General features: G+C 37.4%; 1 protein-coding gene across 3 annotated transcripts in view; it reads left to right on the forward strand.

Annotated features, from left to right (window-relative positions):
- UBA2 (ubiquitin like modifier activating enzyme 2) overlaps window positions 1-18967 on the forward strand; it is a 40615-nt gene that overhangs the window by 7364 nt on the left and 14284 nt on the right. For all 3 annotated transcript variants that reach the window (XM_086689610.1, XM_086689611.1, XM_025914200.2), the window contains exons 6-12: window positions 1370-1491; window positions 7413-7480; window positions 8079-8200; window positions 11944-12043; window positions 13289-13455; window positions 15736-15829; window positions 15917-16029. In XM_086689610.1, the coding sequence (XP_086545736.1) occupies window positions 1370-1491; window positions 7413-7480; window positions 8079-8200; window positions 11944-12043; window positions 13289-13455; window positions 15736-15829; window positions 15917-16029 (786 nt within the window). The remainder of the gene's footprint in view (window positions 1-1369; window positions 1492-7412; window positions 7481-8078; window positions 8201-11943; window positions 12044-13288; window positions 13456-15735; window positions 15830-15916; window positions 16030-18967) is intronic.

The following is an 18967-nucleotide window of genomic DNA, read 5'->3' on the forward strand; positions in this document are numbered from 1 at the left end:
AGGTTTTGAAACCAAAAGGAATTACACTTGACTTAAAATTTGCTATTTTTGTCCGTTATTTGGCAGTTTACCCATGTTGAAAATTGTGGCTCTGCTTCATTTGTTTCAGCTGATAAATACTACTCTTGGAAGCTTATTTAGTATCATTCTACAAAGACTGTTGTAAATGTCAGCATGTGTTAAATTTTAGTTAAATCAGTGGATTCCTTCAGGATCTATTCATAGGTCAAAGCAGTAGTTCTCTTGTTTTCTACTGTGATTTAAGGAATGGCTTGCCCCCAAGAAAGCTTATTCAAAGGACACCAGAAATGGTATTATGGAGAAAACCCTGGATCTGGTGCCATTTATGTTAAAACACTATTTGCCAGTTGGGGTTCTTTTTTAGGTTTCTTGTTGAGAGAGAGAAAGTGCATGCATGAGCCAGTGGGGAAGGGACAGAGAGAGAGGATCTGATTGGGCTCTGTGTTGACAGCAGAAAGCCTGATGTGGGGCTCCAAGTCAGGAACTATGAGGTCATGACCTGAGCTGAAGTTAGACTGAGCCACCCAGGCTCCCCTCAAGTTTTGGTTCTTTAACCATTATTGTAAAGACATTGCTTATTGACATGATCTTAAGATATTAGTATGTATTAAGACTGAGGTTGAGAATTGCTCAATTGAGGAATATTCATCTGATGGTTTTGAAAACTTGTCTTATGTACCATAGACTTCTTCCAAGGATTCCTTATGGTGCAAGTTAAAATGTAAGCTTAACTGAGTTCTTCCTGAAACCAGTATTGCACTGTATGTTAACTAACTAAAATTTTAAAAATAAAATGGAAAAAAAAAAGATGTAAGCCTAAATCAACAAAATGAAGAGTATTGGTTTGGTAATAGCCAGGAATTTTCTGTGTATCTAGGTAGTTCTTGAAATTAATAATTACTTTTAATTTGCTTAGTTTTTAGGAAATTACAAGTAACACAAATATAATGGGTAATATTTAAATATTTGACAGATAATTGGTTAGAAAGCTGTTGTTTGTCTATCTAGTAATTTTTCTTTTGTTTAATGTGATTAAGGTAAACTTCTTGTGTTTGATATTCAGGTACAGTAATTTCCTTTGGGTTGTTGTAAGTGGTGTTCACTGGTCCAGGAGTCAGAGAAATCCTGGCTTAGACTTAGCTGTGACTGTGATTGATTCAGTTCATATTTGTTATAGTTCCTCATCTGTAAAGTAAGAATTTTGGAGTCACTAATATTTTAAAATTTCCTTGACAGTACAAAATACAGTTGGAATGTAGATGAATGAATGTTTATGATGACATTACTCTATAGTGTTGGAAAACCACCATCATGGGATAAATGTTCTTCTCATATCCTGATTTTGCAGGGTGTAACTGAGTGTTATGAGTGTCATCCCAAACCTACACAGAGAACTTTTCCTGGCTGTACAATTCGTAACACACCTTCAGAACCTATTCATTGCATCGTTTGGGCAAAGTATTTGTTCAAGTAAGAGTATATATATTTCTGGGTATATTTTCAGTACTGATGATAGGAGATGGGGCTGTTTTTATTTAAATCTCTTGGAGAGATTACAATGAATATTCTTTTATTTACTTATTTATTTTAAAGAGTTTATTTATTTATTTTGAGAGAGAGAGCACGAGCTGGAGAGAAGCAGAGAGAGAGGGAAGGAGAGAATCCTAAGCAGGCTCTGTGCTGTAGCATAGAGTCCAATATGAGGGCTCAAACTCATGAACTGTGAGGTCGTGACCGGAGCTGAAATCAAGAGGCAGACGCTTAACTGACTGATCCACCCAGGCACCCCTAGATGAATATTCTTTTAAATATGGTGGAGATATTCGGTAGATTAAATTCAGTCAACATTGCATGCCTGTTTTTAATTCATTGGTTAAAAACTAATGGAAATTAAAAATACTTTTTAGTGATAACGAAAGTGATACATGTGAAAGTTGGATGCATCAAATATGGTAGCTGGAAGAAAAGTTCTAGGCTTACACACTTGAAGAAAGATGAACGTTAATGTGCTAAGGATCCAACTTAGAAAGACAGGATAAACTCCAAAGAAATTAGCAGGAAGGATATAATTGAGATAAGAGGGAAAAAATACTTTATCGAGTTCATCATGAAAAGGACAGGAAAGATGAATAACTAAATGGAGAATGTAATCTCAGCATAGATTTAAATGATAGTAAAGAACAAAAGGATGATAATAAAAATACCATGCCAGTATACTGAAAATTTTAATGATCTGGATAAATTCATTTTAAAAAACTTTAAAAAACCCCAAAAAATTAATTAAAAAAGAAATAGAAAGCCTGAACTGTACTATGTCTTAGGGGAGTTTAATCAGTCGTTTTAATTCTTAGTAATGCAACAAACCTTTATGAATTTACAGGTGATTTCCACTGAATTTACAAGTAATATATCATTCTAATAAGGTAAACTGTCCTAGAGACATTTTTTAAAAATGCAGTACTTCTTAGTTTTTATTATGGGACTCTGATGTCTTTATAACGAAACCAGTTAAGGCCATAATGGAATAAAAGGAAAATTTCAGGACATTCTCATTCATAAACATAGATGCAAAAATCCTATACAAAATATTTGCATACAAATCTAGAATTGTGTAAAACAAAAAGTATACCACGACAAGGTTGTGTTTATTCTAAGAATACAAGCCACAATTTAATACACATCATTCACTTCATTAAGAAAATAAAGAGAAACTGGATAGCCTTCATAGATGCAGAAAAAACATTTGACAAAATTCAGGAAATACCCTTTCATGACAAAAATTGTGGGTTTTTTTTTTTAAGATTTTATTTTTAATCCTTTATTTTAAGTATTCTCTATACCCAACGTGGGAATTTTACAACCCCAAGATCAAGAGTCGCACACTCCACCAACTGAGCCAGCCAGGTGCCCCTCATGACAAAAATTCTTAATAAAATATGAAGAAAACTTTATCAACCTGGTAAAAGATGCCTTTTACAAACCTACAGCAAACGCTGGTTTTCGGGGAGCCTTGCTGGCTCAGTCGGTGGAGCATGCAATGTGACTTTTAATCTCAAGGTTGTGAGTTCAAGCCCCACATGGGGCATGGAGCCTAGTTAAAACAGAGTTTGTTTGATTTTCTTTGATTATGGTATAATGTATATGCACTCAGAAGAGTATGCATATAATGGTATAATGATGAAATTTCACAAAAAATGTAAGCTTCATTTAGCAGACTTTTTTTCTTTTTAACAGACTTTTTAGAACAGTTTCAGATTTACAGGAAAATTGAGAAGATAGAACAGAGTTCTCACACCCAATTTCCTCTGTTAGCATCTTATGATACATATGTAACAATTATGGAACCACTACTGGTATCTTTATTAACTGAAGTCCATAGTTTATTTAGAGAGCCCTTTGTTTTTACCCAGTGTCCCTTTTCTGTTCCAGGATACCACATTACCATTAGATGTCTGTCATGTCTCTTTAGGCCTCCTTTGACTGTGACAGTTTCTCAGGCTTTCCTTGTTGTCTGTGACCTCCAAAGAAATTAGGAGGAGTCTGGAAGACTGGTCTGGAAGAGTACTGGTCAGGTATTTTGTAGGATACCCCACTATTGAATTTTTTTTTTTTTTTCATGATGATACTATCATTTTGAGCTGTTGAGAGGGAAATCACAGAGGTAGTTAAATTGCCATTTTCGGGGCGCCTGGGTGGCGCAGTCGGTTAAGCGTCCAACTTCAGCCAGGTCACGATCTCGCGGTCCGTGAGTTCGAGCCCCGCGTCAGGCTCTGGGCTGATGGCTCAGAGCCTGGAGCCTGTTTCCGATTCTGTGTCTCCCTCTCTCTCTGCCCCTCCCCCGTTCATGCTCTGTCTCTCTCTGTCCCAAAAATAAATAAACGTTGAAAAAAAAATTTGCCATTTTCATCACATCATGTGAAGAATATGTTATTTACAAGATTGATGACTGTTAATGTTGGCCTTGATCACTTAGCTAAGGTAGTGTTTGTCCGGTTTCTCTACTGTAAAGTTTCTCACTTTTTTAATGTTTATTTTTGAAGGAGAGAGAGGGTGTGAGCAGGAGAGGGGCAGAGAGAGAGGGAGACACAGAATCCAAAGCAGGATCCAGGCTCTGAGCTGTCAACACAGAGCCCGACGCAGGGCTAGAGCTCATGGGCCATGAGACCATGACCTGAGCCTAAGTCAGACACTTAAACGACTGAACCACCCAGGTGCCCCTTTCACCCCCACTTTCTATATTGTGCCATGCACTTTGGAAGGAAGTCACTCTGTGCAGCCCACACCTAAAGAATGGGAGCGGTTTTCTGCTTCCTTGAGGGCAGAGTATCTATGTAAGTTATTTAGAGTTCTTCTGCCTGGAGGGTTTGTCTCTGCTCACCTGTTTATTGATTTATTCAATCATTTACATCAATGTGGACTCATTGAATATATTTTATACTTTGGGTTATAATCCAGTAGGGTATTTTGTTGCTCAGATTGTTCTGGCTTTGGCCATTGGGAGCTCTTTCTGTTGACTGTGCTCTTAGACATATGCCATCAATGTGTGGTGGGGTTTGGGGAGCAATTCCTTGCTTTCTGGTACTAGAAGATGCCCCAGGCTCATCATGTCTATTTCCTGCCATTGTATCAGGCCTTTCTCCAAGGAGCCCTGGTTTCCTTTTATTGAAGAATGGCATTAGAAACTCAGATCTGAATGCTCGCCATGCTATTACGTGTCGTTTCTTTTAAGCCCTTTTAGCCAACAGAGCAAAAAAGTCTTTTTATACTAATCTGTATGTATACACACAAATTTACAAACATTTCTGTTTCTAACCATCTATCTATATTAAGGTAAACATGAATTCATACTAGTGTCTCCCTAAACTCTAGTCCGTTACTGCGTGGATCATTCTAGCTTCCTCCCCTTGCTTATCTGTGCACTCCCACCAGTCAGAAACCTCCATTATTTACCATTCACATGCTTAATACAAGCATTATTTCTTTTTTTAACTTTTTAAATGTTTATTTAGTTTTGAGAGAGAGAGAGAGGGAGAAACAATCCGAAGCAGGCTTCAGGCTCTGAGCTGTCAGCACAGAGCCCAGTACAGGGCTCGATCCCATGAACCATGACCTGAGCTGAAGTCGGATGCTTACCCGACTGAGCCACCGAGGCGCCCCATACAAGCTTTATTTTTAATGATAAAAGTTATAAAGCATCTCCTTTGTAATCTGAGAAGGCATAAGGATGCCATTATTGCTGCTTTTATTTGGTGTTGTAATGAAGTTCCTAGCCAGCATAATAAAACAAAAAGAAAATAGAGGATTAAGAATTGGGAAAAGAAGAAACAAAACTGTTGTTTACATACGGTATAGTTTACATAATGTATAGTGAAAAGCTCCAAAGAATCTATAGACAAATTATTAGAAATGACAGTTTCGCAACATGGCCAACTAAAAGATGGCATGTCTGTATGCAGTATCGTGCAGTTAGAAAATACAAAAGTAGATAACTCACTATAAAAGCATATAATTAAATATTAAAGATAATTAAATGTGAAGCATCAGAAAACATGAAATACCTGAGAATAAATCTTAAGATTTGTACGACCCAGTGTGGAAGATTAGTGAGTACTGGCACATAAAAGGAAGTATAAAATAAAAGGAGAGAATGTGTCCTTGATCTCCAAGTTGATCTATAGATTCAAATGCAATTCCAGTTAAAATCTCATCAGAGTTTTTATTAGAATTCATTCAGCTGATCGTAAAATTTATGTCAAGAGTAAGGCCTAAACAAACATTCCTGAAGTAAGTTGAGGTGACTTGTTCTAATAGATGTCAAGGTTTAATAAAAACTAAAAGGAAGTTACAGTGTGTTGCTGGTGCAGAGATAGAAAAATAGACCATTGGGACAATGCAGAATTCATGACCAAGGTTGCATAGGAGATCCCAGATGAAAGAAGGGATTAAGTAAAAGGACAATTCATTATCAATGTGGAAAATATTACATTCCCTATTTCAAATAATGTATGAAAATTAAGTCCAGATGGATAAGGTATTTAGATGTGAAAGGAAAAACTAAATCTTTCTAATATAGGGGGAAATCTTTATCCTTAGAGTTCAGGAACGATTTCTTAAGACACAAAAAGTGCCAACCACAAAAGAAAACATTGATTCATTCAAATTCATCAAATGTCTTATGAAAAGACATTACATATGAGAAAATATTTGCAACATAAAATCAACTAAAAATTATGATGTATAATATATTCCTGTAATGAGTAAGAAAAAGACAACCTGACAAGATAATATGAACGGGAACTTTTCGAGGGAAACCCAAATAGGAAATAAGCAAATGAAGATATGTTCACCTTTATGACTAACTTGGAGAATTAAGAATAAAATCACAATAAGATACCATTTTACACTAAGTAGTTTGGCAAAACATTAGAGAAGCAAATTGATAGGAACTCTTACATGCCATTGTGGGGGTGGAAATTGGTACAGTGACTTTGAGAACAAGTGGACATTTTCTTGTAAAGTGTATCAGGAACTTTGAGATGACTGCTTTTTTTTTTTTTTAATTATTTAAAGGATTCCTTTAAAAAGATACCTTTCTTATAAGTCAAGTACTTGAGGAAAGGTTGGAACATTATATTCCTGTAAATGTTATTAAATAGTTTATAGGGTAACTGAATTAACAAAAAATTTCTGCTAATGTATTACTGTTCTTAAGGACTGTTAGTAGTAAAGATATATACTACCATGAAAAAAATGTCTCCTTGCTTATTCGTGCTGATTCCTAGATCACCCAGCACGTGGCAGGTGTGTAACAGTGTTTTTTGCATAGCTAACTGCACATGTACTTCACAAATATTATTCTGGCCTTAGAATGTTATCCAAATTGGAATGTAAAAGCTGCTCACCTGGATCTCTCTGTTTATTTATTTAATTTTGAGAGGGAGAGAGAGAGCACAAGTCGGGGAGGGGCAGAGAGAGAGAGAGAGGGAGACAGAATCCCAAGCAGGCTCCACACTGTCAGCGCAGAGCCTGATGCAGGGCTTGAACACATGAACTGTGAGATCATGACCTGAGCCAAAATCAGGGGTTGGACAGTTAGCCACCCAGCCACCTAGGTGCCCCTGCTCATCTGTCTCTTGCTCAATGATTTTAACGTAGGAATTTGCAGTGCCAAGATGATAGGAATGCATATAGGTCTACTAAAATTTAGCCTTCCTTGTGTTATGGTTGAAATGAGGATGCAAGCTATCTAAACAGGTTGCTTTAATGCTTTTAAGTTTATGGAGTATAAAGATTTGGAATATTCTAAATTAGTTGTTTTGGGGGAAGTAAGCAAAGTAAAGATTTGTTCATAATATTTTATTGTACATAAATATTTCCTGCTCTTTTTGTAGCCAGTTGTTTGGGGAAGAAGATGCTGATCAAGAAGTATCCCCTGACAGAGCTGACCCTGAAGCTTCCTGTAAGTAGGTTGGGATATGTTCTCTTATTTAGTGAGCACTACCTTTCTTTTACTAGCTTAATATTGATAGCATAAGAGGAGAAAAAAATAATTGCTGTTATGTGTTAGATAGTATATTATGTGTTTAAGAGACAAAGGAAGAGAGAATCCCACACAGGCACCCCTCCTGTCAACGCAGAGCCCGACACAGGGATGGAACCCACCAACTGAGAGATCATGACCTGAGCTGAAATCAAGAGCCAGATGCTTAACTGAGTCACTTAGGCACCCTACATTATTTCATCTTTGAAAGACTGTTTTAAAAAGTGAGTAGTCCTGTTTTACTAGTGAAGACAAGGTGCAGAGAAATTTCATGAAGGTAGTAAATAGAGCTGAGAGTTGTTTTCAATCTGATTACAAGTCCATACTTTGAACTCTTCTATATGTGGCCTTCAAAAACTGAGGTAGGAAAAGATGCTGATGAGCATATTGTCCTTTCTCTTTGAACTTAGATTGCGTCATGTGCAAGTGACTTCCGTGAATGGCTCTTTTCCCCAAAGGTAGATGAGAGCTTAGTTTTACATTTACAGCTGAAAATGAAATAGTGTTTGTTTTGTAGGGGAACCAATGGAAGCTGAAGCCAGAGCCAGAGCATCTAATGAAGATGGTGACATTAAACGTATTTCCACTAAGGAATGGGCTAAATCAACAGGATATGATCCAGTTAAACTTTTTACCAAGGTTCGATTTGCTTTCTTTATAATTATGGATAGACTTATTCTGTTTTAAAATAGTACATGGAATTGAAATATGCTTTTTATGCCTAATGACGTCTTAATAAGTTGATTGGTGTCATCAGGATAATCAGGTTTTACATTTTTAGCTCTCATGTTAAATCAGTATCTCCATAGGAATTAAAATTGGTGGCTCACTTATACACTCTTGGTCGTCTTTCCTTCCCTCACTTTCACTGAACTTTTTAGTTTTCCTTATAACTGACCTTTGATTCCTGCTGTTTCTTGTCTTATATCCTTTTCCTGCTCAAATCTCTTGGGAATTTGATTGACATGTACTGAATTGCTCTTGAATTCCTAATCCTCGTTCTTGGCTGAATCCCTCTTCATTAGTATATATTATTTGCCTGCTGAATATTTCTGGAGAAATCTAGAAGACTTTTAATTGGCTGTATCTAATTGTAGCCCAGGTCTTCATGTCTGTGTTTTTAAAAGTCTTTTCACTTCTTTTGTCTTCACTCCCCAGCAAGTTTATCATAATAGATACTTGAAGATTTCTCAGCTTTTCTTAAAAGTGCCTGATATATGCTTAACATCCACACTGAGCAGATGACTTTAAGGATATATTAACAGGTTTGAAACCATTGGACAAAATGTACCTGTTAAGAGAATGTCCCACTTCATGCAAATTCTTTTCCCCTCTGCTGTTTGAGAGGTATCTCTTGGAGTAAAGGTTAATTCTTCTACTTTTCCTTCTCCTTGTGCCTTAGTCTTACAATTTTTCTTTATCACTGTATTTTGCTGATTTAATTACAGTATGTTTTGGTGTGGATCTGCTTTTGTTGATTTTGGTGGGAGTTCTGTGTCCTCCCTGGATCTGAATATGTTTCCTTTCCTAGATTAGGGAACTGTTGTTTCTTCAGATACATTTTTTGCTCCCTTTTTCTCTCCTCTTCTTCTGGGACTCGTAGGATAGAATGTTAATTATGTTTCATGGAGTCACCCAGTACCCTAAGTCTATTTTCATTTTGTATAGTTCTTTTTTCTAAAAGACAGTGACCTTTTAGGTCACTGATTTGTTCCTCTGCTTCTTCCATCCTGCTGTTCATTCCACCAAATGTGTTTCTCATTTTCTGTGAGATCACGATCTGAGCTGAAACCAAGAGTCGGACACTTGACTGAGTCACCCAGGTGCTCCTGGTTGACTCTTAAACCTATTTCATTTATTTCCTCATTACAGCCTTTTCTTTGGAAAATGGATTTTGATTTTGATTGTGCTTAAAATGTACTTTATTATAGATGGTGACAATATTTTCCAAACTGGTGTCTGTATACCTATTTCCCTTCCAGTTTGAGCAACAGTTGAATGCCAACATAATCTGAAGTATATCTCCAGTCTGTTTAGTAGGTAACTAAGCATCTGCTGTGTGCCAGTCACCACTCTGACAGAAGATATAGTGGTGAACAAGAGAGAAAATAGGGCGCCAACTCTTTCTAGGTAATTCATAGTTCAAAGGGAAAGTTAAACATATAGCAAGTAATATATTCAGAATGTTGTGATAGTAAGTTCAGATGGATTGGAACCCTTTGATACTAAGTAGACTTAACGTACGTATTATTTAACGTTGTTAGACCTAGTATGCAGGTTCAAAAGAGGCTTTCCAGAGGAAGTGATATTTCAACCCAAGACTTTAAAGAATGGGGCGGGGGGATAAGAATGCTACGTATACAAAGAAAGCCTCAGGTTGAAAAACTGAAACAGTGCCCATTAAAGGGGAAAGTGGGAAGAGGGCTGGAAACATAGGCTGAGGCTAGATCAGGCAGGACTTCCTAGGTCATGACAAGGATGTTATACCAAGGCAATGGGAATCCATTAAAAGGTAGTCTATAGGATTACTATGAGAATACAGTGGGTATGCTGTGCCCTCTAGGTCCTGATAATTCCTATTGTAATCTATATGGGAAGGTGCCTTCTGGGATTGTGCAGTGCTAGATCTGAAGTACAGCCCATCTGTATTCCCAGTGTAGCGTGGAGGAAAAGTAGATTGAATAGGACTTAGGATGTTTAAGGTGAGGAACAGTGAAGAATCAGGAATGATAACTGGGTTCCTACCGAACAGGGTGCCATTCTCTGAGATAGGTAAGGTGGGAAGCAGGTGTGTTGTGTAGGGGTTAGAGGAAAGGAGAAGGTGATAGAATCAATTTTGAGATTCCTGTGGAATATTAGAGAAAGGACAGGTGATTCTAAAGGCAAGCAGAGAGGTTTAGACTGGGATTCATAGGCCTATAGAAAGAGAAAAGAGCATGAAGATGGTTTAGTACAGAACTCTGAGGGCTTCCCAGTATTTAATAATTGGATAAAGGGCATGGATAGAGCTTGTTCCTGGAAAACCACACTAATTCTCCATTGCCTGGGAGGCTTTCCAGCCAAGTGCTTAAGGTCCTCTACAAAATGTGTCTAACCACATTTGTTACCCAAATAATAATGTGCTTCTCATTTCCTTATGTGTGCACCCATTTCAGATGTTACCATCTCCTTGAACTCTTTATTGATTGTTCTAGAACAAAGTTCCTGCTAGTACTCAAAGCTATGTGATTTTTGCTCTAAATTGTATTCTATTTGTATATTTGGCTGCTTTTCTAAAGGTTTAAGGATGTTTAATAAATATTGATAGAATTGAACATATTTTGATAGAACTAGTTCTGAATATTTTTATTAAGCCAATTTTAAATTAATAGCTGACACAATAAGTGTATTGACTAAATCAGCTGACAATAGGAAATGCAACTGAGGAAAAAGTAAAAATACTAAAATCATCTGAAATTCTACAGGATAGTGCCATTCATGTTGATATCTCTCAGTAATGTTTATTACGTTTTTTTTGAAAAAGTAATTGTTTTGTTTTTGAGCTTCCGGGGCGGGTTGAAATAGTAATTGTTTTATTTTTTAACTTTGAGGGTGGGAGCAGACCACATTTCCAAGATGTTACATATAGGTGGTTAAGAGCTGGTTTTGAGTACTTTACTTTTAAAATGTTTATGCTTTATTGCTGTATACCCATGAACTTGGAGGTATTACTAACTGGTATCTCTAGGCTCAATGATTTTATTCAATTCTTGTGGAGCTGGTGCATGTTTATTTAGCTCCTTGATTGGTGTGGTTTTGCTTCTGATTGATCTTTGGGGCTTTAGGTGTGCCTAGGGGAGGTGACAGGTGCAGTGAGCAGTGTTCAGAATTCCCTTTCTCTGTTTTCCTCAGAATTTCTGCTTTCACTATTTCAAAAGCGAGGTTCTGTGTAAAAATTTCTTTCTATACAAGGTTTAAGTTTTGTGGGTTTTTTTATCTTTTGGAAATTGTTGATCTGTTAGTATAGAGCATGACCTTAAATCAGAATATTCTATGGTGTAATACTTGTTTTTTTTGTTTTTTTTTTAATTTTTTTTTTCAACGTTTATTTATTTTTGGGACAGAGAGAGACAGAGCATGAACGGGGGAGGGGCAGAGAGAGAGGGAGACAAAGAATCAGAAACAGGCTCCAGGCTCCGAGCCGTCAGCCCAGAGCCTGACGCGGGGCTCGAACTCACGGACCGCGAGATCGTGACCTGGCTGAAGTTGGACGCTTAACCGACTGCGCCACCCAGGCGCCCCTATGGTGTAATATTTGTAATCTACGATGATATTGCTATATTTTATCAGCATAGGGGCTGTAGGATTTATGAGATTTTATTTTATTTTGTTTTATTTTTAAGCTTTTTAAAGATGATATCCGGTATCTGTTGACAATGGACAAACTGTGGCGGAAAAGGAAACCTCCAGTTCCGTTGGACTGGGCTGAAGTACAAAGTCAAGGTAAAGAGTTTTATGAGGCGCCTATCTGGCTCAGTCGGAAGAGCATGTGGCTCTTGACCTCTCAGGACTGTGAGTGTAAGCCCCATGTTAGGTGGAGAGATTACTTAAATAAACTTAAAAAAGAAATACATTTTAGTCTCTGGGATACCGAAATTGGTAATTCTCTTACCTGAAATCTTTAAATACCTTGAATTTCATTGTAAGAAATTCTAACAGTTTAGAAACATATGATGAAGGGAGATCACTGGAAATCTTATCACCTAGGGAAATAGCCATTATTAACATTTAGGGAATGTCTTTGTAGTTCAGCCCTGTGCACAGAAACAAAGAGGACTTTTGTACATACTTTACGTAAGTTGAATCATACTATTCATATATTCGTACTTGCTCTTTCCAGTCAGTATTATTTAACTAGTGCCCCTTGGTTAACCTTTGTTTTGTATTTTCCCCGAAATAAAGTGTTGTGCTAAGTATACATGCGCATACATCTTTGTACCTTTGTGTATCTCTTAAAGATTTAGTGTATTTGTAATTTACAAAAAAAAATTTTTTAATGTTTATTTATTTTTGAGACAGAGAAACAGAGCATGAACAGGGGAGGGGCAGAGAGAGAGGGAGACACAGAATCTGAAGCAGACTCCGGGCTCTGAGCTGTCAGCACAGAGCCCGACGCAGGGCTCGAACTTACAGACTGTGAGATCATGACCTGAGCTGAAGTCGAAAGCTTAACCGATTGAGCCACCCAGGCACCCCTAATGCATTTGTAATTTTAAATGTGAAAAAAAACTATTGTAGTAGTGGCTACTTCCTTATTCTACCGCCTCTTCCACACATTGTATCTTGTCTTACCTGAATTATATTATACAGCAGTGGTCAGCACACAAACTTAGAGAGTCCCAGGAGATTTGGCTTGTCAGTTTTAAGCAGTTCTCCACAGTAACGAATATTTGACTTTACAGACTAAATTCAGATATGGTTCTGATAGCTTCCACTTACTGAGTGCTGTGTGCTAGACATATCTTTGAATTCCCCAATAACCCAGTGAAGTTCTGAGACCATCTTGCAGCTTTCCCATTTCGGTATTAGCACTTTGTTTTTTGTACAAATCTTTGTAGCATCCTGATAATTATTTTAATGGAATTTGTTTCATATTGATTTTCTCATTGGTCAGGCATTAATTAAATTGTTAAATAAAACAAACACATGATGTTTAATAGTGAAATTTCTAATATTTTTTTCCCTTAGGAGAAGAAACCAATGCATCAGATCAACAAAATGAACCCCAGTTAGGTCTGAAAGACCAGCAGGTTCTAGATGTAAAGAGCTATGCACGTCTGTTTTCAAAGAGCATTGAGACTTTGAGAGTTAATTTAGCAGAAAAGGGGGATGGAGCTGAGCTCATATGGGACAAGGTTAGTTTTGAAAATACGTGGCAATTCTGTATCACGTGCTTATTTTAGTTCTTGAACTGTAACCAGAAACTAGTAAATTTTTGGATATCATTTATCCTACCAGATTTTGAGAACATAATACTGATATTGATTGGATGTTTTCATCTCTAATTACTACACTGAACTGTGAATTTTCTGTACGTGAATTCAAGTAATATCATAAAACTTGATTCTGATAATGGGTTTGTGGTTTATAATTATGTTGACTGGAGAAATAATGTGAATTGACTGGAGTAAAATGTTTCACCGGCTTAAAAAAATTTCTTTTGTAAATGCAGATATGTTAATAGAAGTCATAAAATTCTTTTGGAGACAATAGCTCATGGGCCTAATTTAACCTTGAAAGTAATAAAATAGCCTTTCTGTTGAAATAGTTAAAGGTCTGAGACCTCTAAATACAGATTCTTACAAGTTAAAATAATATTTAATAGCAGTTTGTGGTTAGATGTCATATTTTGAAATTTGATGAATTTATTTTAATTGTTAATCAGTGTTTTCTATGTCTACCAGTGATTTATCTGTGATAATGGTAATACGTTTCTATGATGGTAGAGATTTGCCCTGAGTTGTAAAGTAAGGGGAAAAGTTTGGTCAGTTTTACTAAGCTGATAATTCTGTGCAAAGTTTGAAACTTTGGTTGAATTAGACATGTAAACTGAAGCTAGTAAGTTTATGTTTTTGGGATTCTTGAAAACATTCTTTTGGGTTTATGTCATATAAAGATTAACTACTAAATATATATTTGCATTATTACTGTTAGAGTGATTTGGGTAGTTTTCATCTGTACACAGGGCTAGATAATGAAACCATGAAACTGGTAGTTGTTACCCTCTGATTAAAATCTACATCTAATGGGTATGATGAACCAATTGCCTAGGGAAGTAGCTGTACACTGTGTTGGGTACTGTTAAATATTCACACTTAATCTTCATCACAACCTTCTGAAATATTTCTATAATATTCCCTAATAGTTAAGGAATTTCATTTGCCTGAGGTTAGCCAGCCAGCCAGTGAGTATGTAGAGAACTCACATCCTCTCAGTGCTTTGTCTCAGTGCTTTCTCTTCTCCACTTTAGTGCTTTTGAATTATAGGCTAGGGTAGTATGTTCTCAGTGAAGCAGAAAACTTTGCTGAAATCTTAAGAGACCAAGATACAATCTCAGAAAGAAGATAAACTGTCAAAGGGAAACTTTTGTTGTATTGCCATATGTGAAAAGAAACAGCAAATACAGGAGACTGGTATTTTATGAAGGGAATTTGGAGAGGGAAAACCAAAAGGTGTAGTCCAGATGTTTGAGTTTTTAGTGAAATTGTTTTCTATAAAAAACCTTTATCTCTTTGCCTGGAGTCTGTATTGTCAGACAACTTCCATTACTGACTGATGCACCTGGGAAAGTGTTGCCATCGTCAGTGAGTGGAATTGGTGTTCTGCTCTATACACTTAGTCTCCACTTCACTCGTTTAAGTGGGACTGAGTTCCTAGAGGCCTGGTGGGTCTTGGCATTTTCTTTTCTTTTCTTTTCTTTTCTTTTCTTTTCTTTTCTTTTCTTTTCTTTTCTTTTCTTTTCTTTTCTTTTCTTTCTTTCTTTCTTTCACATTTATTTATTTTTGAGAGAGAGAGAGAGAGAGAGAGAGCATGGGTGGAGGAGGGGCAGAGAGACAGGGAGACTCAGAATCCAAAGCAGGCTCCAGGCTCTGAGCTGTCAGCACAGAGCCCCATGCAGGGCTCGAACTCACGAACTGTGAGGTAATGACCTGAGCTGAAGTTGGACGCTTAACCGACTGAGCCACCCAGGCGCCCTTTGGCATTCTTTTCTTTTTAAATGTTTATTTTATTGAGAGAGAAAGAGAGCCAGTGAGCAGTCGTAGGGACAAAGAATCCCAAGCAGGCTCTGCACTAATTGTGAGCCTACTATTGATGATCCCGTGAACTGGGAGATCATGACCTGAGCCAAAATCAAGACTTGGACTCTTAGCCCAGTGAGCTACCCAGGCTTCCCTTGGCAGTCTTGTCAGGCTACATCCCTGGATCCAAGGAGTTGATAATGAGACCCTGCCCCCAATTCATCCATTCTCCATGCTACTATAAGGCTTTATGGGACTGGCCTCTCCTGTAAGGCCATCTCTTGTTCTAGTTGATGATGGTTGTTACACACATGTGAGAGTACTATTTTGAAGGTGATACTAACTAAATTAGTAAATCTGTGGGAAGGCTTGTTAAATTGTTTCAATTATTGGCAGGATGATCCATCTGCAATGGATTTTGTCACCTCTGCTGCAAACCTCAGGATGCATATTTTCAGTATGAATATGAAGAGCAGATTTGATATAAAATGTAAGTTGTTTTGTAGTTCAATTGTATCACTTAAAATTCTAAGTTATTCTTTTCTAACAGTTAAACATACTCATCTTTGTTTTTCAGCAATGGCAGGGAACATTATTCCTGCTATCGCTACTACTAATGCAGTGATTGCTGGGTTAATAGTGTTGGAAGGATTGAAGATTTTATCAGGAAAAATAGACCAGTGTAGAACAGTGAGTATTTCTTTTTCTTTCTTCCTTCCTTGCTTCCTTCCTTTCCTTCCTTTCTTTCTTTGTATCTTTCACAAGTAATCTCTGCATCCAATGTGGGGCTTGACCTCCCAACTCCGAGATCCAAAGTCTCATGCTCTACCAACTTAGCCAGCCAGGCACCCCTGTCCACCCTCTTTTTTTTTTTTTTTTTTTTTTTTAATATTTATTTATTTTTGAAACAGAGACAGCATGAACAGGGGAGGAGCAGAGAGAGAGGGGGACACACAGAATCTGAAGCAGGCTCCAGGCTCTGAGCTGTCAGCACAGAGCCCGACGCGGCGCTCGAACTCACGGACCATGAGATCGTGACCTGAGCCAAAGTCGGACGCTTAACCGACTGAGCCACCCAGGCGCCCCAAGTCCACCCTCTTTTTAATAGTAGTCTATATTTTAGGGGAAAAAAGTAACTCTAAAAAGCACATTAAACAGAGCACCTAAAAAATTAAAACAATAAAATTGATTAAAGCAGTAGAAAAAACACTGTTCCAGTAGTAACCTTATGAGCTCATTTTTAAGCTTCCTGGAAGTTACAGTAAAAAGGAAAATATAATTGCTTCTCTTATTTTATAAGCTAGTTTGCTTCTAACAGTTTCCAGAGTTTTACTGAATTCTTAGACTCATTGTATGGTTCCTTATAAAGTTTTTTCAATTTTAAGAGTTCTGTATGGTTTTTCAATTTTGTATTGTCATTTTCTAGTTCTCTCCTTCATTCATGTTTTTGTTTTCTTCATGTTTTTCAATCTCCTTTTCTGTTTTAAACCTATTTTATGTTCTTTGATAATGTCTAAAGTTTTTATGGATGTATGTACTGTCCTTTCTGCTAGATATCATAGTATTTTTTTGGCCTGTGTGGTATATGATTTGTGGGGTTTTTTTTTGTTTTTTTTTTAATCAACTTAGTGTTAGTTAAAACTGTCTGACAATTCTTAAGGACTTATTGAAGGTGTACTTCAAAGAGGATTTGTGTTTGTTTATATCTGGGTGCCTGGCATCCTACCAATCCAGTACTACTTTTAAATTTTCGGCTTTAGTTTTTCAGCTCCTCTAATCCAAGTTGCAAGTCTGCATGAGCCCTGTCCTACTGTAATGAAACATGAAGGAGATATTTCCCTGCTCCCCTAAGCACCGAGGTCACAATCCTCTGTCTTGCTGTTTTTGTGGGAAAGATATTTTCCTCCTCTTCTTCACTTGCCTCCTCTTCCAGGTCCTTGCTTTATGGGAGTTTCTGTTAGAGAGTTCTACATGCACGAGGGATGGACTAGATTTATCTTTTAATTTTTTCTTTTTTTTAAAGTTTATTTATTTTTGCAGAGAGAGACACAAAGCATGAGTGGGGGAGGGGCAGGGAGAGAGGGAGACACAGAATCTGAAACAGGCTCTAGGCTCTGAGCTGTCAGCACAGAACCCGACGCGGGGCTCAAACTCAAGGACAGCAAGATCATGACCTGAGCCAAAGTCGGACACTCAACCGACTGAGCTACCCAGGCGCTCCTAGATTTATCTTTTAAAACCAAAGCCACTTGGACATTCTCTTTGGATTCCTGCTTTCACTTTGAGTTTGCCTGAAGATGATTTGCATTCTTAACAGCTTAGCAATTTAAAAAACTTCCTGAAAATACTTCTAGCGCATATTTTTGCTCATTTATGTTCTCCTTTTTACTATAATGTTGACATGAAAAGACCAATTTATTTTTAGGAATTTTGAAATACATATATGCATATATATTTTTTAATGTTTATTTTGGGGGAGAGAGAGTGCAAGCAGGGGACGGGCAGAAAGAGAGGGAAAGAGAGAATCTCAGACTCCGTGCTGTTCGTGTGGAGCCAGATGTGGGGCTCGAACTCACAGACTGTGAGATCATGAACTTGGCCGAAATCAAGTTGGATGTCCCAGTTTTTAGGAATTTCTGAAAAACTACCTACTCTGCAGTGGTACTCATACTTTTCAGTGCTATTATTGATTTACTCTTAAAATATTTTTTATTGTTTCCATGTAGTTTTGGGGTGAATGGGTGTAGAATCATTGCCAGTCTGCTACCTTGATTTGGTTTAATTCTTTTTCTTAACTGTCAAAATTTTAATTTCTAAGAACTAGATTTTTTTTTTTTTTTTTACATTTTATTTATTTTTGAGAGACCGAGCATAAGTTGGGGAGGGGCAGAGAGAGAGAGGGAGACACAGAGTCTGAAGCAGGCTCCAGGCTTCCAGCTGTCAGCACAGAGTCCGACACAGGGCTCAAACCCACGAACTGTGAGATCATGACCTGAGCCAGAGCCAGATGCATAACCGACTGAGCCACCCAGGCGCCCCTAAGAACTTCATTTTTTATTTCTACCTTCTAGCAGCCTGAGTTTGTCCTGTGGCTACAGTATGCATCCCTTTGAGCTCACAAACAATATCAATTGTTGAATTTATTTAAAATATCTACTCGTTCGTATAACATCCTTCTCATTTCTTTTTACTCAGCTTTTTCCCTCTTGGGTTAATGATGTTTATGTCTGGATTTTTTGGCTCACATTTATAAGTGAATTTTAAGGTGAATTAATAGTATTAGCCTGGGCATCAACAGGGTTAGCAGTTGCTTCCGTTACTGTCGATTTCCCTTCATACAGTTATCTTCCTAGTGAAGCTTAGATCAAACAAATCTGTTTTCCCCATTGAACCCTGCCTCTGACCTTGCCAATACAATGACTAACTTCTAGCAATACTGTTGCTACAGGAGCCCTCCTCCCAGCACTTGATTGCCTCTCACAGGATTTGGTTTTTCTTCTTTTTTTTAAAAAGTAATCTCTACACCCATCATGGGGCTTGAACTCACAACCCCAAGATCAAGAGTCACATGCTTTTTTTTTTTTTTTTTTTTTGTTTTAACATTTATTATTGAGAGATAAGAGGGCAT

The sequence above is a fragment of the Puma concolor genome, chromosome E2 (assembly GCF_028749965.1).
Source record: "Puma concolor isolate L17-30 chromosome E2, mPumCon1.1.hap2, whole genome shotgun sequence".
Classification (NCBI taxonomy): domain Eukaryota; kingdom Metazoa; phylum Chordata; class Mammalia; order Carnivora; family Felidae; genus Puma; species Puma concolor.